Source organism: Parasteatoda tepidariorum, chromosome 10, assembly GCF_043381705.1.
Source record: "Parasteatoda tepidariorum isolate YZ-2023 chromosome 10, CAS_Ptep_4.0, whole genome shotgun sequence".
NCBI classification, from domain to species: Eukaryota; Metazoa; Arthropoda; class Arachnida; order Araneae; family Theridiidae; genus Parasteatoda; species Parasteatoda tepidariorum.
In genome coordinates, this window is record NC_092213.1 from 49545976 (window position 1) to 49560593 (window position 14618).

The following is a 14618-nucleotide window of genomic DNA, read 5'->3' on the forward strand; positions in this document are numbered from 1 at the left end:
CCAGTGGTGTTATCTTAACTACCTATATAATGTAACCATTTCATAAAATTATCACACTCTTAGTCTATGCTATAAAAAATAACGTTATTTGCTTTTCATGCATTAGACGTTACGCAGGAAAGAAAAAGATTTTTGCTGTTATACAGTTTTAGCCTTTTATTACTGTATTTTTCAGTATTAGTTCTAAAAACAGAGGCAGTAGCTGTCACAGAAAAAAATATCAAAAAAATTCTAAGATCCGAATTTGATTACTTATCAAAGTACATGCGATAATTAAAATATATTGATTTTTTTCTAAAAATAGCTACTTTCCTTCCATCTCCGGTAATTATAGTATTGCAAATTTAAATTTTTAATACTTTCGTCTTGCGTGAAAATAACCTTTGAGCTGCAGCCGTTTTTCTTCTTCTTCTTTTTAATATTTAAATAGTACCTAATTTAACTGAAAGCTGTTTAGTCTTTTGGAGAGTGATAATGAATAAAATAAAAATAGTGAATTGGACGGTTTTTTTAAAATTTTGTTTTTATATATAAAGAGTTGAGGGGATGAAACAGGTAAATCACATTTTGTTTTCTTTCAAAAAAATTGTGATTTCTCTGGGAAAGTATTGATTTTAGTCTCATTTAAGTGCATAAAATTAATTTATATTGCTAAATGATTCCAGTCCACTTAGATAAAAATTACCGAGCTCTTTGGTGCTTTCATAAGGCCAAAAACATCGTAAATTTTACCATATTCTGGTAGTTTAGATACATTTTTCTGAGTGTTGTTCTCGAACTCTATAACGCGATTAGCTTAAAGAAGAGAATGGAAGACTTGAAACAGCATCTTCCATACATAACTGAAGAATAAATAGTTGAATAGTTGTGAATCAATAGTTGAAAAAGAGAAAAAAAAATAGCCTTTAAATAGCTTCAACATATCTCAATATGTCAGTAGACAATGTTTAAGACACTTTGTGTTTTTAATGAACTTAACGTTCTCACTGAGAAAAATTGAGTTAAAAATAATTATTCTTTTGTGTTCATGCAACTTTCCCAGTATTTTATTATTGCTACCAGAATATTCGCTTTTCATACAAGTTAGAAAAAAAACTAAATAATCAATAGATCGATAATGATCAATACTGCGAAATGATACACGAAACTGAAAGAAATAAACTGTCAGAATTAGTTAAGTTTAAGATAAAAAGAAATCTATATAATTGTTGTGAAGGTTACCTGGGGGCATCTTTAGAAAATGTAACTTCAAAATGGAGCTTCAGCCCTGTTCTAAAATAAAATAAATTTCCTAATTTCTCGTTATTATTGAATAACCTCGACACTACTACAAATCACCAGTATGCAGTTTAATCACCAACGTTCATTCACTTAAATGAAAAAAAAAAAAAAGAAATGAATAAAAAAAAATAAATAAATAAGACTCCAAAAATTAAAATAGGGGCGAGAAAATTTTTTTTTAAAGAACTACATGTTATAAATGAATAAAAAAAAATAAGTAAATAAGACTCCAAAAACTAAAATAGGGGCGAGAAATTTTTTTTAAAAGAACTACATGTTATAAATGAATAAAAAAATGAATAAAAAAAATAAGTAAATAAGACTCCAAAAAATAAAATAGGGGCGAGAAATTTTTTTTTGAAAGAACTACATGTTATAAATTACCATTATTAACTAAACATCTATTTAAAAATTTCTTTACGTAATTTAAATTGTTGATTCAGATAGAATTTCTTTAATGTACTATTAGTTGTTGATTGCATCTCACCTTCCTAACAAAATTAATGAGGCTATGGAAACCTGATAATGAAAGAGGAACATCCTCTTTTTCATTTTAATTACAAAACTATAATGTAACTGTGTCTCTTAAATTAGATGTACACATCAGGGAGGGCAGCCTTTAAGCCTTTATCTCAGTATATGATCTTAGTACCAAGTGCTTTAAATGAACACATCATGAATTGAGTGATTTCAGATAGTATCAATTACTTTCCAAAATAAAAAGTTTAGTTGTAAAGCCTTTAAAAATTATTGAAAAATAAGATGAAAATAACTTAATATTTTGCAAATTTAACATCTAGATGGCAGCACCACTTAAAAAATTTTTCTTCTGGATTAATACATGTTACCCATAATAACTGATAATACCGGAGAAGAAAAAAAATTTTCAGTCGCATAAGATTTTTTTCATCAAATCTTAGATCTTTCGTATCGTTGGTTTAAATTTCAATCGGTTTCTCTTTCCAGGTACAGTTCTTTATTAAAAAAATATATTTAATCTATTTTTTTGTCGAAATGTACAAGTTTAAAAACGCAACACACAACAAGAAGTTGCATAAAAGTTGCGACTAGCTTCCAAGAGAGTTAAGGCACATCGTTAAAATTAAAATTTCATTATAATCCATGCCCAGAGGTGTTGTCATACGATGCTAAGAGGGCTACCCAATTATGAACTGTTCCTTCGTGTGCTCCAGTATAGGTCATAACAGAGATGTGCCCCTAGCCACGTGCGACGACAAGGTAACTCCCAGATCAAGCATAGTGAGAAACTAGTCTTCGTGGAGGACTTTGTAATGGATCTAACTTGTATTTGCGTTACATAGAGAGGAAAATCGCAAAAACCTTACACGGTTAGCTCGACAGCTAGTGGACTCAAACGAATGTTCCATTTATCATTTTAAGTCAGCACTGTGATCGGTTTAAACATGGTTGCTCAATTTTCTGAAATTTTGGCAATATTCATTTTGTATTCTTTTGACAGCTGATAAAATTATTGAGGTACAATTAAATGAAATATGTTTTGTTTAGCATTATGTTTAATTTATTCCTTCGTCATAATTACTATATTAACTTGTGATAGTTGCAGCTTGTTTGAATCCTTAGATATATAAAATTTTTATTGCACCATTAAAAGTCACGATAAAGTTAAATATATATTTTTAAACAAAATTTTCGTTGTTTTGTATCCGAATTAAATCAAATAGGCGTTTCATTTCAAGACAAAATTATTTTTAAATCAGCATTATAAGCGAATAAAAATGTAATCAATTAATCAGTTGTATAAATGACTGTTTATAATCTGATCCATCCCTAATTTTAACCAATTCAATTAGAAAAATTTTTTTTTAGGAAGAAACGATGTAATTAAAAAAAATTTTAAAATCGGAATTCTAACTTTTCCGTAATAAATTCAACTACTTATCATAAACATTAAATTAATATTTTTTTTTTCAGTTTTGAACAAATAAAGTGTGTTATTGAAGCAAATTTTGTATTAAAAAATATAGAACTTCATAATTGAATATATTTATTTCACCGATATTTCATGTTTCATCATAAAAGGTGGCAACAGCTATATTTTTAATTTTAAATTCGATTTCATCAAACTTCGTTCCCGGAACATGAATTTCCTTGCACAAACTCCATAATCTTATCCACACAGTCTTGTGGCATTGGCTCAGTTACTGCACAGCGAACCTTTTCCACATCTTCAGACATGCATATCTGAAAAATAAATATATAAAAATAAAAAGAATTTTACATTTAAGGAACACGGCAAAAAGTACCTTTATTCTACTATCAGAAAAAAAAGTAACTTCAAACATTTTAAGGTTAAAAAAATCTATTCGATGAAAAAATCGGAATCAATTTACAGTACAAGGTACGTCATTCAGAGTGCCGGTACTTTTTACCGAAAACTTTTATTGAACAAAAAACATTACATACTTTAATTTTTACAGCAATATTTATTTCAAGATCACCCAGTCACTTTTGTTGAATAATTATTAACGTAAAATATATGGTATAAAATTTGCCTGTAAAAATGGATTTTAAGGTAAAATTAATTTTACGATTGATGCACACAGCACAGGGTGCTGGTAATTTACCGCAGTTCGATCTGGAATTTATTACAGTGCATATGTTTCGATTCGCTCGCAAGGAGCCCATATTCAATACCCACCAGACATTAATGAAAAATACAAATCAGAATTGATAAAAAAAAAACTACGCATATTAATACATATACGTATATTAATACATAACGTACATAATACATAACGTATATTACATAGCATATAATATATAACGTATAATACATAACGTATATTAATACATTAATACGTATATAATACATATATTTTATACCTACGTTAAATTAATACATATCTCGCATCTGCTCTGGAATCTTGCTTCGCTAATGTGGATGTCGATTTCTTAATTAACGGCATGAGTTTCTCACTTGCTCTGACTTACCCCTTTTGGTCGCAATAATTTCTCAAGGCTACCGCAGATTTTCTTGTTTTGCTTTTAATTTATATATAATTTTCAATTTTTCAAGTGTTTTGTATATTTTAAGTCCAATGGAACTTGACTGGAAAAATCAAATAAAAATATTTGTATAATTAGAAATAAAAATATAATATATATATATATATTAAATAAATATTTTAAATCTTATCTAAAGTCATTACCAAAGCGTTTCCGAAAAATTAACATGCTTTTAAGTGTTCCCATAGATAGAGCCAGAAACATGGTAAATTTTACCATATTCTGGTATGTTTGATACTTTTATTCTCAGTATGGATTTACATGTACTTGAGAATCAATCTTAATTGTTCAAGTGCTTTGGTCAAGACGATACGAAATTAGTCATGAAAATTACTTTCTTAATCAGATTTGGATTCTTGACAAGATCATTAAATCAAAATATAATAAAAAGTTTTTTTTAAAGTTTTAATTTAAACGTTTTATATAAAAGTTTTAAAATAAATCAGATTTTTAATTCCTTTATGTAGTAGATCTAGGATGCGTTGTCAGAGAGGTTATAAATAAATTGTTTTAATTAATTATTTTTAATTATATGACTTTACCTACTATCATTTCTTTAAAAAAAATTACAAAATGCAAAATCTTTTATAATGATAGACATTTTAGCGAAGCTGCTTTTCGAAAAGTAAGATTTTCATCGCATCAAAATAAGTCAGACAGGGGAGAGGAAAGTATGTGGACATTTTTCACTAATTTATCAAAATACCATATTTAACACTAGATTGCCTAAGGAAGTCATTTTGACTGCTTTTTAATTTCAATTAAAAAAACAATGGTGTATACAATGACAAGACTTAGAATTTTGAGACTTTTTGAACATCATGTACTTTTTTTATTGTAAATATTTACTAATATCGTGTTATATAATTGTAAATAATATAAAAATTACTAAAAATTAATTTTAAACAAATTTCTTTATTCTGTCACAATACAGTAATTTTGACTGCTGTTAGGCAATATAGGTATATACTAAATTCCCGATTTTATTTAGAGTTACAAAACTGTTTATTTTTTCAAAATAATTTTTGTTTTAAAAAAAGGTTGCTCTTGTAGACACTAGTCCTACTACATGGGACAAGCTATGAGGCTAGTGTGGACGAAACTTGATAACTTATTATTTTCTCGTTTAATACAACTCAATTAATATAATTAATTACAATCCAAGTCTTAGTGGAGAATAAATATTGACATATTATAATTAAAGTACTAATTTGTAACTATTATTTAATTTAATTTATCTGAAAGCAGAAAGCCAACTTTAAGTTGAATTTTCAATAACCATAGTTTTAAATTAATAATGAAATGTTTTGAATGGACAGCACACGTAAAAAAATCTCAAAAGCGTTTTCAGGACCGTTCGTGGTTATTCTGTTTTAGAATAATGTATTACAAAAAATAAATATTTAAAAAATACTTTGCTTTCGTTATTAATCCAACTTTATTGAATCATATTCTTTCCACTAATTTCATAAAACAACTCTGTTAAATGTTCTCAAAACCTTTAAAAAGTGGATTAATACAAAGATTCCGTGATAAACTTAAGATTGAAGCCTCTATTTTTAAATGTATAACATTCTACAAAATCATTCAAATTTAGAAAATAAATAACAGCAAATTTGTTACATTTGTAACAAATTCATATTTCTTTCAAAGGCACGTCCACAAAAACCCCGCCGCCATATGCATACACGGGCCCAGGAGAGACATCTGAATCTGTTTGTTTATTCCTAATCCTGGTTAATTGAAACTATGCACAGCAACATTAAAAATTAAAATTAGTAAAAAAAACCGTATAATTTGTATATTATGTCTTCTTGTTGAAATTCTGAAAGCAAAATATGTTACTAATATAGTATAGAAAAAACTTAACAACTTAAAATCCTTCATTTAAAATTTCTACTAAATTATTCACAGTATGATTATGCAAATGCACATGAAAATGTACACCAGTGATGCAAATCTACGATATCTCACAGAAGAAATTTGACAAATAAATAAAAAAAACTATTCCATTACTTCCATTCAACTGGAATGGTATGTTGATGTTAGTAACAAAATTATTTCTATTGCTAAACTGTATAAATAAAGTAAACACATGACTTTGAAACCACGTGTTTATTTTGTATACGTTACTAAATATTCATATTATAATGTTATATTTATATATTATGGGTATTTGTCGCTAAATAAAGTAATTTTAAAAGTTTTAAAGGGCAAAAACTTTTTCATGGCTCTGGACGAAGAAGTAATAAAGAAAATATTGCGTATAACTTATAAAAGTTGAGTTTAATTGTGCTGCAGGAATTTCTTATAAAATTTTTAACGAGAACAGATGAAAAGAAGGTGGTTTATTTTTGGTAAGTATTGTTATTCGAAAACCGCCGACTTTTCATTTGCATTTATGATTTATCAGAAATCAATGGTAAATTCATAAGAAACGCTTATATAACTATAAAAGTAATTTAAAACTTAGTAAATTTATAGGAAAATAAACTTTATATAAAATGAACTTATAACCTGGAAAATTAGCCGGAACTATATAAACTCAATTTTTATAAGTTAAAAGTAATATTTTATTTATAACACCATATCCTTAGAAATACATGCAAACCCGTAGAAATATTATTATTTTTTTAAAAATGTTTTATTTATTTTTTATTCCTTTATTTTCTTGTAATATTTAAAGTAATACATACAAAAAGATGCCTCACTTTTTTACAATGAAGAAATTAAATTAGGTAATTTTAGAAAAGGAAAGATTTTTAGGCACTTTAAGAAATCACTCTAGTTAATCTGCAATTTAATAAGATTATCTGTAGAATAACTGATTTCTACAGTGTAGCAGTAACACTAGCAATTTGGCTACCTTATTAATAGTACAAAAAAGGGGATAAAATGTCTGATAAAAACACTTTAATGTTTGGTAAGGACATTTCTAATGAAAATAAACCCATAATTCTAGTTAATGAAACCAAAATATTCTGTATTTAAACCATTCATTTGGTAATTTTCCAGCTCGTTTAGTCACGGTTTATCGGAAATTCTGGTTTTTAAAATTATAGTTCTTATTACTACACAGTTAGTATAATAAACAGAACTAAAGAGTAAATTTAACCTAATGTTTTTATATTTTATTTTGCCATGCTCTGAGGTATCATGATATAAAATAATAATATTTTACAACATTTACCGAATCATATATTATATATTTTGAAATCATATTTTATTGTTAATTTTACCAAATTCGTTATCGAAACGCTACAGTGAAAACTACCGAGCTTTTTAGTATTCCCATAGAGCAAGAAGCACGGCAAATTTTACCGTATTTTGGTATTTTCAAACACGCTTTTTTTTCTCAGTGTACTATTTCCGTCAACTAAAATTTTAAGACATAAATTTAAGAAAAATATCCAAATATTTTTATGCTTTTTCAACTATTCAAATGTTTTCGCTTTTCAAAAATTATACCAAATGGTAACACTTGAACTAAAATGGTGAAAAGTTGAGTTTTTATAGAAAACGTTAAAATGAGAACTAAAATTATTTGAAAGTTTGTCTATGCTTCAGATTTTATAACGAGTTGAATGTTTAGATTTATCTATTACGTTCATTAATGTAATTATGTTTATTGAATAACTATAACTCACTGTATGATTTCCTGATTGACATTGTTCTGGACCAATTCTTTTATCATTCTGCATTTCTGAAAAAAAAATTAGCTTTTATAGCATACGATTATAGCCTGCATTCATGCTATTACATTTTAAATGTAATATATGATTTAAGATTTACTAAAAATAAAATAAATGTATCAAAATAAATATAAGATGTTTTATTATTTTCTCTTAATAATATATAACTTAAAAGTTTTTGTCAAAATGGTCAAACAAACATGCACATTTTCTCTAACTAATATTTAAGCGAAAAAAAGAATTATTAATGCTTGATGAATCACCATTGTGGAAAGTAAAATCGATCGTAGCCTGTCCAGGGAGAATTAAGAAGCCTAATGTAACAGGTCATGAAATGATTATACATAACAGCGTGCAAAAATAATAATAATAATAATAATTGGACACCCTGCTTAACTTTTGATCTAATGATCGAATCTTCACATTCTAGGATTTAATCTTAATGGTTCAAAAGGGTGACCTCAAATATGCTGAATAATTAACGGTATTTAAAGTTACGAAATTAGACATAAAAACGTATTTTCTCTGAGTAAGCATAACTTTTTTTCGACGAAGTCGGATTTCAAACTCATAAAATATAAGGGCTAACCGCAACCTCCGAAATAGGATCCTAATAGTTTGAAAAGGAGAGCTGTCCGAAGTTTGAACCCCTTGATGTTAATTTTACTTGTTGCGTATTTCGCAATATCTCGAGAAATTTTCTAAGCGAATTGAAAAATTTTTGCACTCGTTCGTTTAATAAATACATTATATTAAATTGTAAGATATGTAGTTTATTACATCATTACAAAAAATGTAATTTTAAGGGACAAAACAAAATTTGAGCGAAATCGGTCAAATAGTTTCTCGGAAATCATATTTTGAAAAAGTAGCGTTTTTTGAATTCATTTTCTCAAGAACAATTCGACTAATTGTGCTCAAAATTTCAAACTTGTCATGTAAAAATACATTCCTTAAAACAATGTCAAAAGTTGCATAATTTACAATTCAAGAATTTTTTCCACTGTTATTTACTAAAATAATAGCAAATAATAAAAGTTTACTAATTTTTTTTTGCGTGGAATTATCAGTGGCTAATTGAATTTTATATTTATGTGCAAAATTTTTTCAATTCGTTTAAAGAGATCTTGAAATATGGCAAAATACGCAAAAAGAAAAAAAAAACATTAATGAGTCCAAACTATCGAACACTTTCCTGACCAAACTTTCTATATATCCCATCTTGCAGCTAGCCTATTTTATTTTGAGTGTCGGAAATCCAAATTCATCGAGAAAAAAAAAATAGCTATGTTCCAGAGAAAATAAGGTTGTGTGCCTGACTTTTTAACTCAAAATATCGTTTGCACTAATTAAGTCACTCCTCTAACCATTGAGTCACAGAACGTGAAAATACCTTTATTAGATCAAAAGTTATTCAAGGAGGTCCAGTTTTTATCTTGAGCATAGTACATAACATTGAACTTGAATTAGGCAGGAATGTGTAGAAATAAGATACGCCATGAGCCGAAACATTGCCCTTGACATTTCTACTTCCAGAATAAATGCAAAACCTAAGTTGGAAACATACAATAATGTTTAAAAAATATCTGATATTATTTCAGAATCAAATTAATTATTGCTTTATTTTAACAATTAAATTTAAATTATATTTAAAAAAAATAGCCGGAACCAAATAGATAAAAGGAAATTTAAGATAGATCAAACAACCAAACTATTTTACATTGTGATGTATTTTAAGTTTTGTATTCTGTCAACAATTAACTAATTTTTCATTACAAAAACCTTTACATTAAATGCAACCGTGACATAGGTATAATTCAATATTTTACATTCTAAAAACAGTTAACCAGTTTTACATTCCATGATTAAGAGTGGCTTGTAAACAATGATGACATCGATATTTTGCATTTTACCAACCATATGACAAAAAAAAACAGTTACTGCTACGTAATAAGCTATTTCTTATTTTATTTACTGAAACTTTAAAATTGTTCCAATCTTAAACAGTACAAAAATCATTTTAACACGTATTTAAGATAACTTACCTTTAAACAGATCGTGCATTAATTTACCATAAGAGGCACACTCTGGATACAAGGTTAGCATGATCATTTCCTTAGGAACACCGTAGCCTCCCGGGCTCTCACGGCGTCTTCGACCAAAAGCGGCTCTTGAACGACCAGGTCTACCTGGCCGACCATCAGGAGCACCAGTGCCTCCCACGCCCCCATGGCCTTCTGGACCACCAGGAGATCCTATACCACCATCGCCTCCTGGACCACCAGGGCCTCCGACACCACCATCGCCTCCGTCACCCCCGGTGCCTCCTGGACCACCATGGTATCCTGGACCACCACGGCCTCCTTCACCACCATTGCCTCCAGGACCACCAGGGGCTCCTCCAACAGTATCGCCTCCGTCACCACCGGCACCTCCTTCACCTCCAGGGTAACCTGGACCCTCTTGTGATTCAGGAGCACCATTGCCTCCAGGGCCTCCTTGTCCTCCTCCACCACCAGGGGCTCCTACACCACCAGCGCCTCCTTCTGCACCATCGCCTCCGGAACCACCAGGGGCTCCTTTACCACCATTGCCTCCTGGACCCCCAGGGGCTCCTACACCACCATCGCCTCCTGGACCACCGGCGCCTCCTGGACCACCAGGGCATCCTGCGGGAACACCATATCCTCCCGGGCCTCCACGTCCTCCTCCAGCACCAGGGGCTCCACTACCACCTTTTCCTCCTGGACCACCGGGGCCTCCTGGACCACCAGGGCAACCTGGACTCCCTCGTCCTCCAGGAGAACCAGGACTACCTGGTGATCCAGGAGAGCCATCTCTACCTGCTGCTCCAGGAGAACCAGGTCTACCACCTTGACCTTGTACAGTCACAAGGAGGACCACTGTGATCAATAAAACTGAAAATATGAAGCACTTCATGTCGAAACAGAAGGAAACATGCAAAGGTATGCTTTTTATAGCAATAGTTCGATGCCGTGTGTATACTTCCTGCAACGTATCTGATTCATCTATGAATTATTAACAACACGAGCAGTCGAAACAACGCGTCATCATTGACATTCTAGACACGCGCTGTCAAAACAACACGCACTGATTAGAATTATCTTCTTCTTTTGTGTAAGAGGAAGTGTATAAGGAAATTTAAAGATAACAGTTGGATACACGTGTTGAAGATTCTGATAAAAACTTTTTACTTGCGACTTCCTCATAAGTTCAATTCTTATATTATTTCAGAAATTTAGAAGTTATTGATCAGGTTTTCTCCTGATTATATTTCGCGTGAGTTTGAAAGAGTAATATAATAATATATGCTATCTAAATAATGAGTTTGAAATATTATTGCCGATGAAAAAAAGTTGATCTTATTACATTACTAGCTGGGTACCCGTTCAAAGTACGGGTTGAGAAAAAAGTAAATAATCATTAATTCAATACAGAACAACATTACAAAATCATGCACAAAGCTTAAAGACAATTAATACAGCTAGAATAATTTCATTTTTATTTATTTATTTATTTTTGTTATTTGTCCTCCTCGGCATCTTTACGTTTTTGGATAAAGAAAAACCTAAAATAATTTTTTTATAATTTTATTTGTTTCCAAGGTACAGCCCGCAAAAAAAAATATATCACCCTGAATAACTTTCGTTCTAATGATCCGATTTTCACGAACTAAGTGTTAATCTTAATGGGCTCTGGGGGTGACCTTATTAATTAGTGATAACTATTACTTAAGTTACGAAATCATACACAAAAGCGTACTTTCTCTGAATAAACATGTATTTTTTGTTACATCTGGATTTCTTATCTTCAAAATATAGGGGGTAGTCGCAATCTGGGAAATGTGGTCCCCATACTTTGTTTAGGAGACCGAAGTTTGGACTCCTTAATGTTAATTTCGCTTTTTGCGTTTTCAGTCATATTTTAAAAACTAATGAAGCAATTCAAAACAAAATTGCCCCCACTCATTAAACTCATTTACTCAAAGATAATTTCATGAAAAAAATAATTTTTAATAATTATTTATAATTTTTTATTCAATTAAAGTAAGGAAGAAAAAATTTTGAATTATAAGGTAGGGATTTATTTACGTCATATTAATCTACATATTTTTCAATTGAAAAATCTAAAATTTTAACCGCTTTTATTTATTAAAAGATGAAAAAAATTAATTATTTAAAAAAAATAATTTGGCGACAATGAAGAAATAATTAAATGGGGCGATTAATATTAATATGTGATAAACTTACGAGGAACTTGACTTAGCGCGCGTAACGTAAAATTTCATTCATATTTTTTTCGCTAATAATCGTTTGCTAATCTTTTCTTAATTTTAATTTTTTAAAACTATAAAATACGATGTTTCTTTTTCAGTCGTCTAAAAATCTATTCGCAGTTTTGTAAAGAAATTTGAATAAAACATTTTATAGAATAAAAAACATTTTACTCAACGAATGTCAAGTTTTATAAAAGCATGCTTCTGACAGAATATGATTATACACCATATTATGCTTATTTAATGTGATAATTTTTCATTTTTTAGTTTTTTTCCCTCAATAACTGATGCAATTTCAATAATATACATACGTATGAATAGATTTGGAATAAAATATTTATCAATTTCTTGAATATATTTTTTTATAAATATTAATAAAAATACGTAGTAAACATTTTTAAGCGCATCTCACATCATCGCAAAATTCTCCACATCTTATATATCGTCTTAAAAGTAATTTTTTAATCACCTGTCCGGAAGTGTTTCGCAGAACTATTTTACCAACTATTTAACTAAATTTTAACATTTTCAAAAATCTTATTCTTTACCCTACTACATTTATTACTTCCTCATCAATATACTAATCAATTTTTTTAACACTTTAATTTAGGTTTTATTTAAAGTAAAGTTCCTTTATAAATTATAGTCAAGTTTTTTTTTGAAAGAATTATTGTCTGCTACCTAAGAATAAAACCTTGCTAAGAAATTAAAAACATTCCGCTGTCTAAAATTGTTTGATGCAAAACAGCTGATTATTTACTAATAAGTGTAACATTTTTTTCAAAAGAAAGAATATAAATCATTGATTGTCTTTTTTTTTGTTTCTTGTGACTTCAACATAGATTGTCTAAAATGGTGTTGATGTTAGTCACTACAAAGAGTATAAAGATACCGAGCATAAGAAACTGTCGAATACGTAGCCACAATTTTTAAGCGTCTTAAAATATCTCAGTATCTCAAATGTCGTCCTAACATCTTAGTTGTGAAATTAAATTTTTAATTATCTGACCACGTGTGATTCACTAATTATTTCTTTATATCATTTACTCTTTCTTCGTAATTCCATGTAAATTGTTTTCCGGATAATATACTAAACTATTTTGTTTAATTTTTTACTTCAACACGATTTCCAAGACATTATTGTAGTATAATTTGTTATCAGGAAAAATGCTTTATTTTGTTAAGCAGGAGATGCTAAAAATTTATATTTGTAAGAAGATTCCGAAGCGGTGCAAATTTTAGAATCATCTGATTTAAAAAGAAAAATGCAAAAAAAATACGCAATTTCGGAACTTATTTTGATTAAAAATAAAAATAAAAAAAAAAAGTGGCAAGAAGATTAAAATACTTTTTACAGAAACTGTGAAAACCAATTTTTCCTATATTTCGTCAAAAGAGGATAAGAATGATATTACTCCAAGAGACCTACTCAATAATTTCGCTATTTCCAGAATGAAATCTGATCGAAACACCTTTCCTTGGAAATTCCAACGAGGAAGAAAGTGAAAATAATAAAATAGTTAAAATAATAAAATTAAAAAGTAAAGCAATAAGTTAAGTTATTTTGATTGTAGTATGAAATCTTCGAATAAATATAGCAAGAACAACATAATCTGATTAATATCAGATAAAAAGTTCATGTATTTAAACTCTAAAAACTTAGAAAATCATATATAATATATAGATCGATTCAAATATTCTTTTCAAAGGAGATTAAAGTAAAAAAATTTGCTTTTTGGACAGAAGTCAGCTTAAAAATTGTCTATTGCTTGAAACTTCGAGATATTTTCTATCAACTATTAATTAAGCCTCTCCGAACAATCACAGAACATTATTTTGATTTTTTTTACAGTCAGAGCTTGGTTGCCTAGCAACCTAGTAAAATTGAGCATTCTTCATTTGAATTAATCAATGGGTTATCTTATAATATTCATTTGCGCTGGCGATTTTTTTTTTTTGGTGGTCTTCTGGACTATCGCCAGATATATAAACCTTTATTGCAACCCGATTCTTTTAAAATTTTGTCTACCCCCTAACTCAAGTGTCTGGATTCCAAATATGTACAAAAAAATATATGTTTATTCAGAGAAAGTACTTTTTTGCGTCTGATTTCGTATCTTAATTAATAGTTAGCACAAATTAATTAGCATATTTGAAGTCACCAACCATTCACCAACCTTTCATTGAAAATGATTTTGTTAAAAGTGATGTGTCTAAATAAACTATTACTTAAATGCGTTTTAAATTTTCTAAGAGTTGCTATAATTTTGGCTCTTTTGGATATTTTTTGTATGTTGAAA

General features: G+C 29.1%; 1 protein-coding gene across 1 annotated transcript; it reads right to left on the reverse strand.

Moving 5' to 3' along the window:
• Positions 1–3290: 3290 nt before the first annotated feature.
• LOC107449859 (PE-PGRS family protein PE_PGRS16-like) lies at positions 3291–11138 on the reverse strand. The gene is made up of 3 exons (XM_043039519.2): positions 10067–11138; positions 7977–8032; positions 3291–3504 (listed from the first exon to the last, which is right to left on the reverse strand). Exons 1-3 carry the CDS (start codon positions 10959–10961, stop codon positions 3382–3384), a joined length of 1074 nt encoding a protein of 357 aa, XP_042895453.1. The 5' UTR covers positions 10962–11138; the 3' UTR covers positions 3291–3381.
• Positions 11139–14618: the final 3480 nt, after the last annotated feature.